This window comes from Haliotis rufescens, unplaced genomic scaffold, assembly GCF_023055435.1.
Source record: "Haliotis rufescens isolate VD_foot unplaced genomic scaffold, xgHalRufe1.0.p SCAF_1, whole genome shotgun sequence".
In the NCBI taxonomy this organism is placed as follows: domain Eukaryota; kingdom Metazoa; phylum Mollusca; class Gastropoda; order Lepetellida; family Haliotidae; genus Haliotis; species Haliotis rufescens.
The window spans coordinates 48556489-48576867 of NW_025963779.1; the positions used below are offsets into that span (position 1 = coordinate 48556489).

General features: G+C 39.0%; 1 protein-coding gene across 1 annotated transcript in view; it reads right to left on the reverse strand.

The window, feature by feature from the left end:
- Positions 1-6704: 6704 nt before the first annotated feature.
- LOC124131427 (putative glucose-6-phosphate 1-epimerase) overlaps positions 6705-20379 on the reverse strand; it is a 55491-nt gene continuing 41816 nt past the window's right edge. Inside the window, exons 9-10 of the mRNA XM_046494710.2 lie at positions 9318-9412; positions 6705-7487 (exon numbers count right to left, since the gene is read on the reverse strand). Of these exons, the coding sequence (XP_046350666.2) occupies positions 7315-7487; positions 9318-9412 (268 nt within the window). The 3' untranslated portion in view covers positions 6705-7314. The remainder of the gene's footprint in view (positions 7488-9317; positions 9413-20379) is intronic.

Consider the following 20379-nt stretch of genomic DNA (forward strand, 5'->3'; position numbering starts at 1 on the left):
TTTGTATATTCGTATAGAATATTGTTGACTGTGTTTGGCCTGGAGTTTGAGTTTCTTCCACTGATGGCCTGAAGTGCACTTAGCGAGTCTGATAGGACGACTGCCTTTGCTTCCGGGAGCTCCGGTATGAGTTTGAGTGCATGATGAATTGCCTCCAATTCAGCCGTGAATACTGACTGACCATCGGGCAAGCGAACTGAATGTGCTTGGGGTTTGGAGCTGTGGATATGGATCCCGTAACCAGCACTGTTGTTGATAGGATTCTTGGATCCATCAGTGTATATATGGGCCCAGCTGTCCCAGGTAGTTTGAATTTTAGTGATAGCTACTGATCGTAGTAGGGTTGGGTTTTCTCTTTTAGTGACTTCTGATGTTAAAGCAGTGTCAACTTTGGGAGTTTGTAAAGTCCAGGGAGGGTGTAACCCTTTGTAGTGACTTTCTGGAGGCTGAATGTCATCGCAATTGTGACTTCGAATGAGTTCACGTACTAATATCCCAGATGGCTTTAGTGAGGGATTTTTTCGAGCTAGGGCCTCATCTCGAGCGTTTTTGTCTTGCCATATCTTTTTAACCAAAGGGTTTGATGTTCGTCCCCAGAACGATAATATTGCCTGCTCTCGTCTTAGTTTCAATGGGAGTTCTCCCGTTTCTACTTGTAGTGCTTCTAGTGAGGTGCCTGTCGCTGCGCCTGTGGCCAGTATTAGGGCTTTGTATTGTATTCTGTCTAGACGCCTCAAGACAGTATTTGATGCTGAGTGAAAAGCCTCACAACCATAGTCAATTTTTGATCTGATAAGAGCTTTGTAGAGGTCCAGCTGAGTGTCCCTCGATGTGCCCCAAGATGTGCCTGAAATTGCCCGTAATACATTCAGGTCTTTTTGACATCTGTTTTCCACATATTCTATATGCTTGCGCCAAGTGAGGTGTTGATCAAGGATAACTCCAAGAAATATTGCAGATTTTTCGAATTTGATAGGTTTGCCTTTTATGGAGACACGGGGTATCATAGCATCTTTCCCCCGGCGTTTGAATAGAACTCCAACAGTTTTTGTTTTTTTTCTTGAAAGGGTGAATCCCCATTTATTGCACCATTGATCTACTCCGTCCAGGGCTGACTGGAGTTTTTTTCTGATTTGTGAGATATCTCTGTGCTTTACCCATATTGCTCCGTCATCAGCGAACTTAGAAGTTTGGGTAGGAGAGTTGACATGGTCAAAAAGATCATTGATCATGATATTAAACAGGGTTGGGCTTATAATGCTGCCTTGTGGCGTGCCATTGTCCAGTGCCATAGGATCCGATCGATTGTTCCCTATTTTAACTGAAAGCGACCTGTCTTGCAGGAAGCTGTCTATGAAGTTTGCCATGTTCCCTTCAACTCCATTTTGTGATAGTTTTGAGAGGAGTCCGTCATGCCATACCATGTCGAAGGCTTTGCTGAAGTCCAGAAATACTGCGGCTAGGTATTGTCTGTTTAATTGGGCTTTTTTTATTTCATTTTCAAGTCTTAGAATATGATCTAGACACGAGTGTCCCTTCCTGAGGCCACTTTGGTCAGGTTTTATGTGGTTGCCAGTTTCAAGATGATGCATGAGCCTTTTTGTAACCATGGCTTCCATGGCTTTGCACATGTTTGAGGTGAGTGAGATCGGTCGATAAGAGTTTGGTAGGGCTTCGTCTTTCCCTTGCTTTAGCAGCGGGATAACCGCAGCATGTTTCCATGCTTTTGGGACTTCTCCTTTGGACCATATCGTGTTATACAACTCAGTGAGTAAGCCTTTGGTTTGATCAGGTAGGTTTTTCAATATCTCGTAGCTGGTTGTGTCAAGACGAGGTGCTGTGCCTTTTCTATGTTGTATCGCATCATCAAACTCTGTCACAGTAAATGGTATATTGTATACCAGATGCTTGCTTTGCGGCCGTTTTGAGATCTTAGGCATAAGCATTTTTGCCTGTTTGAATTCATCGCTGCAATTTGTTTTGCTGCTGACAGATGAGAAGTGCTCAGCTAGAATGTTGGCCTTTTCTTTGACTGTATGGGCGTTGGCTAACTTGGGAATTTTTGTGGGTTTACGCTTACCCCTGATTGCGTGTATTTTGCTCCAGACTGTTTTAGCATTTGTTTTCTCATTAAGGGATTTGCAGAAGGTCTGCCATGACTCTTTTTTAGAATCGTCTATGAGTTGTCTTACTTTCGTCCTGGCTGCTCTGGCTTGATTTTCTTCCACTGATGGCCTGAAGTGCACTTAGCGAGTCTGATAGGACGACTGCCTTTGCTTCCGGGAGTTCCGGTATGAGTTTGAGTGCATGATGAATTGCCTCCAATTCAGCCGTGAATACTGACTGACCATCGGGCAAGCGAACTGAATGTGCTTGGGGTTTGGAGCTGTGGATATGGATCCCTTAACCAGCACTGTTGTTGATAGGATTCTTGGATCCATCAGTGTATATATGGGCCCAGCTGTCCCAGGTAGTTTGAATTTTAGTGATAGCTACTGATCGTAGTAGGGTTGGGTTTTCTCTTTTAGTGACTTCTGATGTTAAAGCAGTGTCTACTTTTACTGCAATATGAGACACTAAAGTGTTATATAGGTAGATATGATATTATAAGTAGTCTATAGATGTAAAGTATGTGTTGTAATTTTAGAAGCGCTTTGACAGTTATTAACACGTGTCGTGTCAGTCCTATGACATTCGCGAATATCCACTTGCAGAAAACATCCTGTGTTGGTTTAACATGAATTAGTAAAGGTTAATTAGGTATGCCAAACACGTTAATTAATGAAAGAAGAGTAGTCAAAACACTGTCATTTCGAATTCCTGTCCAGGACATCACACCCCTGCACGCTAAGGTCGCTGAGACACCTTCTCATCAAAGTAAAGACACAGTCAAGACACTGACTTTTCGGTATGAACTCTCGGTATGTAGCTATAATTATCAGTTTATTACATTGCTGAAGATACATTTTGATTCAAACTCAATTAAATGAGCAAAACTATCCGTTTCTGGACATTTGAGATCTGCCTAGATATGCACGTTTCGTTTTATTATTCTGCAATCCATTTTTAGTATTACCCGCTGGCCCGGCCCGGCCCGACTTTTCTTGGCCCGACTATTAGGCAATCCCCGAAAGAACCTCTCTGTTCAGCCGTGAGTTTCCCAATCCCCGCACCACTCCTGGACTAACAAAAATACTATCGATGATAATTTTAGCTCCCCCCCCCCCACTACACACACACACACCGAAATAATGTTTAATTTCCAGCCCCCAGGTGGCAGATTCAATTTGTGCTATCAAACTCTTCTTGTCTAAAATCTCAGTTAACTATCTAAAGTCATCAGTCAATCGAACATAGTTCATGAACCTGGGATGAAAGCCGGATACTATGTCAAAATGGTATTTACCAAGAGATCCTTAATCTGATTCCAATCAAGCAGTAGTTCATACAATATTTGGCCACTCCAAGACTGATTATCTGTTCCATCTTTTCATTTGCTCTCTTGTATTTATATTACAAGACCAGATCCCACTAATTCCCTTGAACTGATGAGAAGTTGTCACTAAGAGAAATAGAATCAATAACCTTTTGACCTCGTAGGTCGAGACCCCCTCTAAAGCTTGTCGTAAGAAGCGACTTACGGGATAGGGTGGTCAGGCTCGCTGACTTGGTTGATGCATGTCATCGTATCCTAAATGTGTGCATCGATGCTCATGACTTTAATCACTGGATTGTCTGGTCCAGCCTTGATTATTTAAAGACGGTCATATAGCTGGAATATTGTTGAGTGTGGCGTTAACAACAAACAAACAAACAGTAGCGTGGTCGCCTCGCCTTTTCCGACAAGCATGGGTTCCAACCAGGGTCTTCACGGTCAGTCGACGTACCAGCACTGCACCTGTCCCTCCCCTATTTCTGTAGTCAGTAAATGAAATAATTATTTCAAACAATACTGTGCCAAACCTTGTGTGATAAAAAGTGATCATCACATGTACGGGGGTTATGTTTTATAAGATATACACTGACATACAGGTGTACAGCTTTATAAAAAAATGTTGTAGACACACTCGAGTGAGGGCACCAACTATTTGATATTCGGGGAAGGGGAGGGAGCGTGGACTTTTATCGAAAAAATAAATTGTTCCCGACAATTCTTCTGCTTCAGACCTCAGAAAAAAGTAATTGCCTGCCACAAATTACATTGTTGCAAGGTGTTTTTAATAAGGCTGGTTTTGTAGCTGAAACTGAAAAAAATATCTAATCTCGATACATAATAGACATGTTACTGTTTCAGGTTAATACACTTCATGAATTCTCTTAAAAACCAGTGGAGCTTCCTGTAAAGCTTTCATGAGGTGGATGATTGGATCAACGCTTTTAGCCTTTACTGAAGAGTTTGCTGTATGTAGCTGTGGTGACGAATCGTTTACGATCACGAGTTCAGAGGATGACTTTCTACAGTCAGCAGTGACTCATCCTCCTCTGGAGATATAATCTATCTAGAGCTGGTGGGTGAATCAATACACCATTTCCAAGAACTATTAAAGTCAACAGTGCAACTTTTGAGGGGAACAGACCAGCACTGGAAGGTCAGCTCTATGGCATCAAGGTTATTTGATAGAGAAGACGACGGCCAGATACCGATCCCATCGTCTATCACAGCCTGCTTAGTTTGTACATCAGATTGAGGTATCCGGATTATTGATGCTATCATTTGTGATGGGTCAGTAGTACTGGAGGCAATTAATCTGGTTTAACTATAAACGGACGAATTTAGTGTTTGCAGAAGGATTTAGTGTACACATTAATCTGGTTGAACTATATATGGACGAATTTAGTGTTTGCAGAAGGATTTTGTGTACACATTAATCTGGTTTAACTATATATGGACGAATGTACTGTTTGCAGAAGGATTTAGTGTACACATTAATCTGGTTGAACTATATATAGTGTTTGCAGATTGATTGAGTAAGTATGGTTTTACGCTGCTCTTAGCAGTATTCCAGCAATATCACGGTGGTGGACACCTGAAATGGGCTTCATACATTGTGCCCATGCGGGGAATCGAACCCAGGCCTTCCACGTGACGAGCAAATGCCTTAACCACTAAGCTACCCCTCCGCCCCTAGTGTTTGCAGAAGGATTTAGTGTACACATTAATCTGGTTGAACTATATATGGAAGAATATAGTGTTTGCAGATTGATTTAGTGTACACATTAATCTGGTTAAACTATATATGGAAGAATATAGTGTTTGCAGAAGGATTTAGTGTACACATTAATCTGGTTGAACTATATATGGAAGAATATAGTGTTTGCAGAAGGATTTAGTGTACACATTAATCTGGTTGAACTATATATGGAAGAATATAGTGTTTGCAGAAGGATTTAGTGTACACATTAATCTGGTTGAACTATATATGGAAGAATATAGTGTTTGCAGAAGGATTTAGTGTACACATTAATCTGGTTGAACTATATATGGAAGAATATAGTGTTTGCAGAAGGATTTAGTGTACACATTAATCTGGTTGAACTATATATGGACGAATTTAGTGTTTGCAGAAGGATTTAGTGTACACATTAATCTGGTTGAACTAAATATGGAAGAATAAAGTGTTTGCAGATTGATTGAGTAAGTATGGTTTTACGCTGCTTTTAGCAGTATTCCAGCAATATCACGGTGGTGGACACCTGAAATGGGCTTCATACATTGTGCCCATGCGGGGAATCGAACCCAGGCCTTCCACGTGACGAGCAAATGCCTTAACCACTAAGCTAACCCTCCGCCACTAGTGTTTGCAGAAGGATTTAGTGTACACATTAATCTGGTTGAACTATATATGGAAGAATATAGTTTTTGCAGAAGGATTTAGTGTACACATTTATCTGGTTAAACTATATATGGACGAATTTACTGTTTGCAGAAGGATTTTGCGTACACATTAATCTGGTTTAACTATATATGGACGAATATACTGTTTGCAGAAGGATTTAGTGTACACATTAATCTGGTTGAACTATATATGGAAGAATATAGTGTTTGCAGAAGGATTTGGTGTACACATTACTCTGGTTGAACTATATATGGAAGAATATAGTGTTTGCAGAAGGATTTAGTGTACACATTAATCTGGTTGAACTATATATGGACGAATTTAGTGTTTGCAGAAGGATTTAGTGTACACATTAATCTGGTTGAACCAAATATGGAAGAATAAAGTGTTTGCAGATTGATTGAGTAAGTATGGTTTTACGCTGCTTTTAGCAGTATTCCAGCAATATCCCGGTGGTGGACACCTGAAATGGGCTTCATACATTGTGCCCATGCGGGGAATCGAACCAAGGCCTTCCACGTGACGAGCAAATGCCTTAACCACTAAGCTAACCCTTCGCCACTAGTGTTTGCAGAAGGATTTAGTGTACACATTAATCTGGTTGAACTATATATGGAAGAATATAGTGTTTGCAGAAGGATTTAGTGTACACATTTATCTGGTTAAACTATATATGGAAGAATATAGTATTTGCAGAAGGATTTAGTGTACACATTAATCTGGTTGAACTATATATGGAAGAATATAGTGTTTGCAGAAGGATTTAGTGTACACATTAATCTGGTTGAACTATATATGGACGAATTTAGTGTTTGCAGAAGAATGTATAACAACACAACAGAAGAAAAGATGAAAAAAGCAAATATAAACATTACATGTTTCTTATATTTCTTCCAAGGTCATTCACAGAAGAGGTCAATAACACATAAACATTTAATATTTCTATTTATACTTTGAAAACATAGCATACTACTTATTAACAAAAGTAGAAACATTCAAAAGAATGCAAAAAGGTTCAAACAATATCCCATAAATGTACCCTAAATGATCTGGAATGTATACTTGCTTCATATCCCTTGCAGTAAACTGTATTGATGTGTGTTGGCTAGAAAACACCCAACAGTTTTCCCTTACCTTCCAAAATGAACTTGGTCAACACTGTGAACAGGCAAGCCATGTATCTCATCTGTTTCCTTATTGATTGTCACTACCAAAGCAATCCACATATAACACCAACGTCCATATACAGACTTGGCCTTGCAAAGCAAACAAGCACATGTTTCCGTCACCAAAATTAGGACCCAAGTTTGTGTCATTTATTAGTAAATGTTTTTTTTATGTATTTCACTTTATTAAATTGCTGATCAAATTACATTGGTGCCAAGCAGTTAGCTATCTCAGACCTCAGTCCCTGATTATAAGTGCACCTACATAACAGATCTCTCCTCATACATTAGGTTATATGCCAGAGCAATGGCTATTGGGTTGCTGGCACAAAGGTTAACTTCTGACTGCACACAAACTGTTGGCCGGTGTTCAGCTGCACCCTATGTGCCACATATCCTGCCTCCACACACACCATGTTGCTGTACTCATCATCTCCGAAGTCAGACATCGCCTTTGCTTTGTCAGCCCAGGGATTCCACACCACTATGCATAAAAAAGGTGATGTTTTCTTTATCAAATGACTAAACTTGTAGATCAACTAGAGTTTGATGATATAGAAACATTTCATAAAACAACAACCAGAATCAGTATGATGTGATGGGGTATCATTACATTTACCTTGTCACCATGGCCTACCTATATCAGAGAGGTCAGATGTCAGCATGGCAGTCCTACCTGTAGTGTACAGTGTATACCACCTGTGTCAAGGAAGTCAGATGTCCATGAGGTAGTGTACCCCATCTGTATCATGCAAGTCAAATGTTTGTGAGGTAGTGTATAACCTACCTGTGTCAAGGAAGTCAGATGTCCATGAGGTACTGTTCCCCATCTGTGTCATGGAAGTCAGATGTCACTGAGATAGTGTACCCCATCTGTTTCATGGAAGTCAAATGTCTGTGGGGTAGTGTACCCCACCTGCGTCATGGAAGTCAAATGTCTGTGAGGTAGTGTACCCCATCTGTTTCATGGAAGTCAAATGTCTGTGGGGTAGTGTACCCCACCTGCGTCATGGAAGTCAAATGTCTGTGAGGTAGTGTACCCTACCTGTGTCATGTAAGTCAAATGTCTGTGGGGTAGTGTACCCTACCTGCGTCATGTAAGTCAAATGTCTGTGAGGTAGTGTACCCCACCTGTGTCATGGACATCAAATGTCTGTGGGGTAGTGTACCCCACCTGCGTCATGGAAGTCAAATGTCTGTGAGGTAGTGTACCCCACCTGTGTCAAGGAAGTCAAATGTCTGTGGGGTAGTGTACCCCACCTGCGTCATGGAAGTCAAATGTCTGTGGGGTAGTGTACCCCACCTGTGTCATGGAAGTCAAATGTCTGTGGGGTAGTGTACCCCCCTTGTGTCATGGAATTCAAATGTCTGTGAGGTAGTGTACCCCACCTGTGTCATGGAAGTCAAATGTCTGTGAGGTAGTGTACCCTACCTGTGTCATGGAAGTCAAATGTCTGTGGGGTAGTGTACCCCACCTGTGTCATGTAAGTCAAATGTCTGTGAGGTAGTGTACCCAACCTGTGTCATGGAAGTTAAATGTCTGAGGTAGTCTACCCCACCTGCGTCATGGAAGTCAAATGTCTGTGGGGTAGTGTACCCCATCTATGTCATTGAAGTCAAATGTCTGTGAGGTAGTACAGTACACAATGTTCATAACGAACACGTTTATAACAAACGGATATAGTGAACTGTTTTTTAGTCCCGTCAAATTGCGGTGTATATGTAGTATACATGCTTAAAATGAACTACAGTTGTAACGAACTAGAATTAGAGCTCCCTTTGAGTTTGTTATAACAGTAGTTTACTGGATATAACCTCACTGAGTCAGGGAAGTCCGATGTCTGTGAAGTACTGTATGACCTACCTGTGTCAGGGAAGTCCGATGTCTGTGAAGTACTGTATGACCTACCTGTGGCAGGGAAGTCCGATGTCTGTGAAGTACTGTATGACCTCACTGAGTCAGGGAAGTCCGATGTCTGTGAAGTACTGTATGACCTACCTGTGTCAGGGAAGTCCGATGTCTGTGAAGTACTGTATGACCTACCTGTGTCAGGGAAGTCCGATGTCTGTGAAGTACTGTATGACCTACCTGTGACAGGGAAGTCCAATGTCTGTGAAGAACTGTATGACCTACCTGTGTCAGGGAAGTCCAATGTCTGTGAAGTACTGTATGACCTCACTGAGTCAGGGAAGTCCGATGTCTGTGAAGTACTGTATGACCTCACTGAGTCAGGGAAGTCCGATGTCTGTGAAGTACTGTATGACCTACCTGTGTCAGGGAAGTCCGATGTCTGTGAAGTACTGTATGACCTACCTGTGTCAGGGAAGTTCATAGTCTGCATGATGATACTGTGAGAGCCATCTGCTACCTTGCCAACCACAATTTCTGAAGGAGTATCCATGTACACTCTGGAAAGTGAAAGTCAACATACATCACCATTCCAACAAGTATTTTTCCTGATCTTACATGATGTCTTACATCACTGTTACAAAAATCATCTGTCATGATCTTACATCACCTTTCCAACAAGCATCTGTCATGATCTTACATCACCATTCCAACAAGCATCTGTCATGATCTTACATAACCATCCCAACAAGCATCTGTCATGATCTTACATCACCATTCCAACAAGCATCTGTCATGATCTTACATCAGTATTCAAACAAGCATCTGTCATGATCTTACATCAGTATTTAAACAAGCATCTGTCATGATCTTACATCAGTATTCCAACAAGCATCTGTCATGATCTTACATCACCCTTCCAACAAGCATCTGTCATAATCTTACATCAGTATTCCAACAAGCATCTGTCATGATCTTACATCACCATTCCAACAAGCATCTGTCATGATCTTACATCAGTATTCCAACAAGCATCTGTCATGATCTTACATCACCCTTCCAACAAGCATCTGTCATGATCTTACATCACCATTCCAACAAACATCTGTCATGATCTTACATCACCATCCCAACAAGCATCTGTCATGATCTTACATCAGTATTCCAACAAGCATCTGTCATGATCTTACATCAGTATTCAAACAAGCACCTGTCATGATCTTACATCAGTATTCCAACAAGCATCTGTCATGATCTTACATCACCATTCCAACAAGCATCTGTCATGATCTTACATCAGTATTCCAACAAGCATCTGTCATGATCTTACATCACCATTCCAACAAGCATCTGTCATGATCTTACATCACCCTTCCAACAAGCATCTGTCATGATCTTACATCAGTATTCCAACAAGCATCTGTCATGATCTTACATCAGTATTCCAACAAGCATCTGTCATTATCTTACATCAGTATTCCAACAAGCATCTGTCATTATCTTACATCAGTATTCCAACAAGCATCTGTCATGATCTTACATCACCATTCCAACAAGCATCTGTCATGATCTTGCATCACCATTCCAACAAGCATCTGTCATGATCTTACATCACCCTTCCAACAAGCATCTGTCATCATCTTACATCACCATTCCAACAAGCATCTGTCATCATCTTACATCACCATTCCAACAAGCATCTGTCATGATCTTACATCACCATCCCAACAAGCATCTGTCATGATCTTACATCACCCTTCCATCAAGCAACTGTCATGATCTTACATCAGTATTCCAAAAGCATCTGTCATGATCTTACATCACCCTTCCAACAAGCATCTGTCATGATCTTACATCACCTTTCCAACAAGCATCTGTCATGATCTTACATCGCCATCCCAACAAGCATCTGTCATGATCTTACATCACCCTTCCAACAAGCATCTGTCATGATCTTACATCACCATCCCAACAAGCATCTGTCATGATCTTACATCACCATCCCAACAAGCATCTGTCATGATCTTACACCACCATTCCAACAAGCATCTGTCATGATCTTACATCACCCTTCCAACAAGCATCTTTCATGATCTTACATCACCATTCCAACAAGCATCTGTCATCATCTTACATCACCATTCCAACAAGCATCTGTCATCATCTTACATCACCATTCCAACAAGCATCTGTCATGATCTTACATCACCATCCCAACAAGCATCTGTCATGATCTTACATCACCCTTCCATCAAGCAACTGTCATGATCTTACATCAGTATTCCAACAAGCATCTGTCATGATCTTACATCACCCTTCCAACAAGCATCTGTCATGATCTTACATCAGTATTCCAACAAGCATCTGTCATGATCTTACATCAGTATTCCAACAAGCATCTGTCATGATCTTACATCACCATTCCAACAAGCATCTGTCATGATCTTACATAACCATCCCAACAAGCATCTGTCATGATCTTACATCAGTATTCCAACAAGCATCTGTCATGATCTTACATCAGTATTCCAACAAGCATCTGTCATGATCTTACATCACCCTTCCAACAAGCATCTGTCATGATCTTACATCAGTATTCCAACAAGCATCTGTCATGATCTTACATCAGTATTCCAACAAGCATCTGTCATTATCTTACATCAGTATTCCAACAAGCATCTGTCATGATCTTACATCAGTATTCCAACAAGCATCTGTCATGATCTTACATCACCCTTCCAACAAGCATCTGTATCTGCTATACACCATATAGTGGCAATGGTATAGTACCAAGTGCACTCTTTAGTCAAAGAAGGTGCTCCCAAAATTTACTTACATTTTTAATGAATTCAAGTTTTTTAATGACATGATGTTTTCCCCACCTAAAAAAACATTATCAGCTGATCCCCGCTAGCACATAACACCGGAAATATAAGTCAACAAATCCGAACTGAAGTATGCAATTTAATCCTATTATTATAATATCTGGTTATAAAAAGGTGTTCATTGTTTATCTGGACTGATGTTTGAAATATATATTATTAATTTTATTCAAAATTTCATTCAATAATTATAATAATATTTACAATAATTTCGGCAAAATCATATGTGAAGTGAACAGTAGATCGCACAACTCACCGTTATTTACAACAACCACGGTCAGATTACCGATATTGACGCCTTGAAACAAACTTTAGTTGCAAGAGAATGGATACACATATCATAAATGCCATACCTTGACTCGTTAAAAGTCATATTTGACGCAGTTTGACTGTTAAATGTCAACATAACGTTTTCGCAATCGAAATACATGTAGTGCGGGAAGTCTCTACGATGACTGATCAAATTGTTCCATACGTAAAAATATCCTGCATACCACCTGAACCAAAGTGCTAGGCTTATGGTTATTATAATTTTAAATATATATAGTGAAAGCTGCAACTAAAATAACACGATATTGGAATATATTACTCCTAATAAAACATTAATTTCACAATTGATTCCGACCACTGCATCAAAAATTCTTTGAAGTTGTATCATTGGGTACTTTATAACTGAATCACCGGTAGATTGGGAGGAAACGTGTGCACAGCTGATTGCTATTTCCGACTTAGTTTACGAGAAAATACATACAGTAATCTTAATTTCTGCATATAAAACAATGCCTTGGAGAGCAGGAAATACAATTCAAATGGTAAATCATCATGTCTAGTGATGTTTTACATCAAATTTCATATTTTTATGAAGCAAGTTTGTTATACCTGTTTATTCACCTGAACTCGCTGAAGGGATACAATGTGTTTTTTATTAAAGCGCATATTAATACACATGTATTATGATTTGTTGGTCATCTACCACCTACGACTCCACCTCTGTTAAACCGCTGATCATCTATAACGTTCATCAATCATATGGACCCATTGTAGCAAGGGATCACTGTACCAAGTAGATCATATAGTCAAAGAAGGTCAGTGGCAATAGTATAGTACCAAGTATACATCATATAGTAAAAGAAGGTCAGTGGCAATAGTATAGTTCCAAGTACATCATATAGCCAAAGAAGGTCAGTGGCAATAGTATAGTACCAAGTATATCATATAGCCAAAGAAGGTCAGTGGCAATAGTATAGTTCCAAGTACATCATATAGCCGAAGAAGGTCAGTGGCAATAGTATAGTTCCAAGTACATCATATAGCCAAAGAAGGTCAGTGGCAATAGTTTAGTTCCAAGTACATCATATAGCCAAAGAAGGTCAGTGGAAATAGTAAAGTACCAAGTACATCATATAGTCAAAGAAGGTCAGTGGCAATAGTATAGTACCTAGTACATCATATAGTCAAAGGTCAGTGGCAAAAGTATAGTACCTAGTACATCATATAGTCAAAGAAGGTCAGTGGCAATAGTAAAGTACCAAGTACATCATACAGTCAAAGAAGGTCAGTGGCAATAGTAAAGTACCAAGTACATCATATAGTCAAAGAAGGTCAGTGGCAATAGTATAGTACCTAGTACATCATATAGTCAAAGAAGGTCAGTGGCAGTAGTATAGTTCCAAGTACATCATATAGCCAAAGAAGGTCAGTGGAAATAGTAAAGTACCAAGTACATCATATAGTCAAAGAAGGTCAGTGGCAATAGTATAGTACCTAGTACATCATATAGTCAAAGGTCAGTGGCAAAAGTATAGTACCTAGTACATCATATAGTCAAAGAAGGTCAGTGGCAATAGTAAAGTACCAAGTACATCATACAGTCAAAGAAGGTCAGTGGCAATAGTAAAGTACCAAGTACATCATATAGCCAAAGAAGGTCAGTGGCAATAGTATAGTACCAAGTATATCATATAGCCAAAGAAGGTCAGTGGCAATAGTATAGTTCCAAGTACATCATATAGCCAAAGAAGGTCAGTGGCAATAGTATAGTTCCAAGTACATCATATAGCCAAAGAAGGTCAGTGGCAATAGTTTAGTTCCAAGTACATCATATAGCCAAAGAAGGTCAGTGGAAATAGTAAAGTACCAAGTACATCATATAGTCAAAGAAGGTCAGTGGCAATAGTATAGTACCTAGTACATCATATAGTCAAAGGTCAGTGGCAAAAGTATAGTACCTAGTACATCATATAGTCAAAGAAGGTCAGTGGCAATAGTAAAGTACGAAGTACATCATACAGTCAAAGAAGGTCAGTGGCAATAGTAAAGTACCAAGTACATCATATAGTCAAAGAAGGTCAGTGGCAATAGTATAGTACCTAGTACATCATATAGTCAAAGAAGGTCAGTGGCAGTAGTATAGTTCCAAGTACATCATAGTCAAAGAAGGTCAGTGGCAGTAGTATAGTACCAAGTACATCATATAGCCAAAGAAGGTAAGTGGCAATAGTATAGTACCATGTACATCATATAGCCAAAGAAGGTAAGTGGCAATAGTATAGTACCATGTACATCATATAGTCAAAGAAGGTCAGTGGCAGTAGTATAGTTCCATGTACATCATTTAGCCCAAAAGGTCAGTGGCAATAGTATAGTTCCAAGTACATTATATAGTCAAAGAAGGTCAGTGGCAGTAGTCCAGGGATTATCCTGGAATTGTTTACATATGAGAGAAAACCTCCCCTGGTCCCAAAGCAATGAAATTTTTTGGCGTGTGATGACATTTTGTTAATTTTCAGAGATATTTCATCTTCACACAGTGGAAACTGTATCTGATTTTCGGTACTTGTGACTCGAATAATGTTGCAAGTAATAGTACCAGATTATATAGATATATCCTCGGATATCCCATTTTCGAACATTAATTATTCCACTGCGAATACATGTATTTGAAAATATTAGCATTAGTATTAACACAATATTACATTCACTTTATATTTCTGTTCATGGTCTACTTTAGGAGAAATCACACTAATATTTATGTATTTATGTTCATTGTCGACTTGATGGGGAATTATTTGCGAGGACAATTATAGATTGTTTAGGAGGCATGCTAAACACCATCAGCTGTTCATTTCCTTGGCATGCAGGAGACAGCAATCTGCAGTTATCAAATTTCAACAATGTGTGTTTAGATTGTAATTTAATATATTTAGAGTGATGACATGAAATAGCAACTGTTGTAAATCGTATTACAGTTTGTTGGCAAAAAATACATTTTTTACATTCCAGTGCTTTCATCAATTTTGCCATCTTATTTCCATCTGAAGTGTGTACCATATCAGAGGTCAGGTCTCTGACCGTATGAAATGAAATTTTATGAATATGGACTTTTCAGTTAATTAGAAGAGACAGTTCATTATACAATGACTATTGCTCCAGGTTCACCCTCTTGTTTAATTAGCAACAATTAAGTCATTTATTTCACACAGTAGGCGGCGTATTTGCCATGTGCAGCAGCCAGAAAATGTTTAAACAGCCAGTTACAGCCTTTCAGCACCAAAATCGTCTTCCCACTTTATGTTCTAAACATAACATTCCTCTGCCACATACAATTATGGATAAAGGGTCATATGGCCCTCGGCCTTTCAGCTGGTGTCTGCGGACAATTCCCAGGTCCAAGGCAGCATAACATAATGAAATCTCCTAAATACACAATACTTTGTTGGCTTGAGTAAATGTATCACTATAACAAGTGTATGTATTGAAACAATTGAAATATAACAAAACAAATCTCACTTCTAAATTATGTCTATGTATTATTTACATTATGGTGTAAGATAAATGATAAAAACAGTTTCTTCAGCAAAACCAATTGCATATAAACAAATGTGTATCAAAAGGAAATTGTGCCCCGGCTCAGAATAGTCAGAGTTAGCAGGCAACACGTAATTGTATTGGTGCAGCAGTATAGCAGTATTATAAGCCTGATGGTTTTTCTGATGAACGTTTAACTCTACTTCTTTTCTGACTCGGGATCACAAAACCACAGTGAACCTTTCTGTTCAGCTGTATGCTCCCGACTCCCCGCACCACTCTCGGACAACTAACAAAATGCTATCGATGATAATTTTAGCTCCTCCCTCCAAAATCACATTTGACATCATGAGAAATGAGTCATAATGGTCATTCCCCAATTTCCATAGTAATTAGTTTTACCATCAAGCCCTTCGGACTAACCAATTAGATTACCTCCCTAAGGTCATTGGTCAACTCGGACATACTCATATAATCAAATACCCTCAAGTACTCTGCCAGACTGGAAGACGCCGAAAAGATACTTATTCATGTTATTTAGACATTCCAATCAAGCAGTAGTACTCAGAAATATTTGATCACCACAAGTCTAACCATTTTGTTCCATCCATCTATCTCCCTCCTGACATTCCCATTTCAAGACCAATTCTACTAATTCATTGTACTAATGAAAAGTTTATACTCTATCACTTAAGAGAAGTAAAACCAATAATCACTTGCCCCAGGGGTGATGCCCTCACCCTGCTCAATCACTTCTCCCATATGCGTCTATGTTTTACCCAAAAGCTTAGTTTAGTAAACTACATTTTAAGTAAATACCAAAAACCCTTTTTCTAAAATACCCTGGTTATACATGCCCTTCCTGTTGTAGAGCATGTCCCATGCGATTGACCAATGATAATAAAATATAAGACGTAAATACAATAGTACAATATCAATATGTAACAACTTGTGTGTGTATGTATCTGAGGACCAGAAAAAACAATACAATGAAATTTGTTGTTGTTTTTTTCAAGGTAATGTCTCAAATAGGATCTGTCTTGGGTTGTACCTATCTGAGAATAACATGTTAAAGCTTATTAAGACATAATCAAATTATCATTCTTTGTAAAGGTTTCAGGTGTGTTATTTTATTTTTTTTGGTAGATTCAGATTGGTAGAAATAAAACATCTTCTCAACGCTTTAATTTCATGTATATATATACAGACATATGAGCATTTTTCTTCAGGCAAAAATCACAATAATTTTACAACACCAACTAACAACTTATCATCAATGTCCTAATCATGTATTCTATTACTCCCTTGATTAACCAGTCCAAGTCGTCAGGGTTAACTCTAAAATGTAGACCTGAGACTGACGAAGCGTCACTTTCGCTGTCACTGTCACTATCACTACATTAGAGACCACAACAGGTGGACTCGCTCTTATTGGGAAAAATCCACCTTGAATAAACTGTACCATTAAATGAGAAATTTTTTGGAGGAAAGGGGCTCTCCACCATCTTGTAGAATGAGGCTGCTCATCCCTACAAGTACGATAGTGGAAAGTTTGACTTTCTGAAGCGTCAGGAAATTCTAACTGATACTCTGGTATGGTAGCATAAAAGTCCAGATGTTCGAAAGGATCGTCCTTCTGGAGTTCTTGAATGAGGAATTGAAACTCATTCCCTATCATTCCAAATGCCATGCCATCTGGAAATAAACTTTGGACCACCTCACAAGCATAGCTGGTGGTTGTCCCGGACCTTCTTTGGGCCTCAAAATAGGGTAGTACCAGAGTATCCGATATATCCCCTCGTATGTTAGCATCCATCCTGACCTGACATACTTCACACCGAAGTGTATTATTGCTGTCAACAAATAAATGTCCATTGCTCTGTTCTGTCATCCTGCCTAATGTGCCAGCAATATTATCCCTTAGCTCAAATTCAACCTTTTTCGAAATAATCAACACATGCATGGCACATGTTGCATGGTACATACGTTTGCACCACGCACAATGCTGTACTTCGTAGCCCTTACTTGCATAACGGTCTACATCAAGCAAGTCTTCTAGGCAATATCCACACCTTTTCCAGGTATTGTGGAAAGGGAAATCATCAGTGTGGGCAAGTGGTGTCCACCGCAACCTAAGCTGAATGTTTAAATTACCTTCATCCCCAAATACACAAAATTTATTGACTTGATCGGTAGTATACCCAGCTCCTCGCAAATAAGCATAGAAGAAGGGCATCAAATTTTCTCGATAGGGTGAAGTATAACAAATCATAAGAGAATCTCCTACATTAGACAGTGTCAACATGCCGACTAATCCCAACTTTACTATATCAAAGAAGCCGAAATACATCCCATATATGACCATGGTTATGGGTCGAATTTGAAATCCTCGGTACCTTCTATTTTTCATAGTGGTGGCGATTGGCAACCGGTTGTCGAAAATAGGTTCCTTTAAATCATAAGCGAAGATTGCCAAAATCTCCTTATGAATATATGGAGTTATCAGTTCTGGTACCTCTAAGTAAATAACTTCAGGCATGTCAACTCCACAATATAAGCTCAACAAATTTGCAAAGAACAAGGACCATTTAGCCCATGTTCTCACCTGTTCCTGCGTAATGGTGACAGTTTCACCATGATTGATGGAATTTCTAAAAGCACCAGTAACCCTATTTCTGTTCATTTTCAGTCTATAGGTAATTGATGATAACTAAATACAATATATTTACTCACAATACTGAGATATATAGTAAGACACAACAATGTCTTACACAGACGTCTAACTATTGGAGGTGTACCCCTGTGGTCAACGACCGGTGACTAGTTAAGCAAGTGCGTGATAAGCGATATAGTCAAAAATATGCGTAATTGTATGCAGCATGCTCTATAGAGATAATTGGAATCGCAAACGATATCACAAATTGCACTATACTTCGGGGTACGAGCTAGCCACACCAAACCCCCGTGAACTATCATGGCACGTTAAAGCGTATAGTCCAATTGCGGCCAAGCAGTTCTATTTACATTTGCAATCAGACTGATTAGGTTTTTGCGTAACTTGCCAGTATGTAGACTACGGTACATTGTATACGTTGAGAACATTCATTTTTGTTTAGGTATCAATTTAACTACTTCAAAGCAAATAGCTACAGTATTTATATCGTGCTTCATAATCAACACATCAATTGGGAACTGTATACAACGGATTACTATAAAAAAAATTTCAACACAACATCAACTTAATGTTACATTTCTGAACATGCATTTATGTAGGGTATTACCAAATGTTCCCTTTGACGGTTATCCCCTATACGATCCATCAACAAGTATTGAAGACATCAAACATGCCACAACATACATATTTCTATCCATAAAATTGCTCACAAATATTTCTGTGTGTAACATCTGCATCTACTAATACAGTATACATTTTTAAACAATAAAAACAAAACCTGCGATGCAATGCAATGCACCTTATTCAATATACCTGTAACATATAACAGATATATTTTCTCTCATAAATTCAATACATTTTGTCATCAATTCATAAGTACACACATTTGTATACAATATATTCATGTATACAGGTAAGTATAATCAACATTTTTGAATACAATATAACATCAACATTAATACAAGAGGACACTAGTATGTCTGAGATCACTTAAATTTCTAAAACTGTGACATTTCAATGCTCTCTGGTCTCTTCGGAACTGATGGATAAATTAATATTACTTCCCTAACAGCAGCTGTTTCAGTAGCGGTGGTGCAAGGTAGAGGAGCAGAAGGTCTACCCGATTCGTTAACAACTATGGGATATTCTACGTTCCCATGTATCAGAGAAACACTTGCTATGTATTCCTCATCCATCATTCTGGTCAGTCTACCTGCCTTAACCCATGATAGAGATACCTTCCTGGGTAGCTCTATACGTTCATAAGTGATGGTATTTACCAAACTCGGTTTGTTAGGTCCCCATGACAAAATCATGTCATATTTCACCAATCGTCTTGTAATGGAGATCGATTGTGGAATCATGTTTGTTCCTAAACTTCTAATATAAAATGGACTAACTGGAATCGTGGCCAAGGTAACGTGAGTACATTTAGTTCTAGAAGCCAGTTCTATTTCCAAATAAGTGTTAGAATTTCTCATTCTTTTCATGATAATGTACACTGCTATGGCAAAGATAACCAAAACTCCTGCATAGAATAGAATATTAATATCAAACATTGCTTTGATATTTGCCAGGTTATTATCGGTTGAAGCCTTTGTGGGGGATGGAGTTGGTGGAAGCCATCTAAAACGCCTATCTGAGTTTCGGTTCAGAACTGAAGCTGAAGCTTTCTCAAGATGACAAGCCAAAATTAGTACACTTAGCCTTCTTGACAGAATTCCCATGTAGATAGTTAAAAGTATGAGTCCAAAGAAACATCCATAAATCATATATGATGTTCCTGATAGCCATTGAGTCCCTCCTACTGGAGTCCAGCTATTCATAAAAATAGGATCGGTTGGGTCAGTGTAAATTATTTTATTTTGTTTTGCGAGTTTCACAGCTCTACGAAGACTAATTCTTATCTTTTTATCATCACCCATTATTTTTGAAAAGGTATGGTTAGCCACTTGAAATTCTGGAATATCATAGCTAGCAGGTTCATCCATTAGGAAATTTTCCACTTCTGCTCTGAGATCATCTGCCGAAAAATAGTGTCTCAGTAGCCCTACATTCAGAGGATATTTGAAATTAGTTTTTGTGGTTGCTTCATGACATCCTGTCAGTCTAGGTGGTATTGTCATTCCGTCTCCATCCACTCTACAGTTGCACAACAATGGTA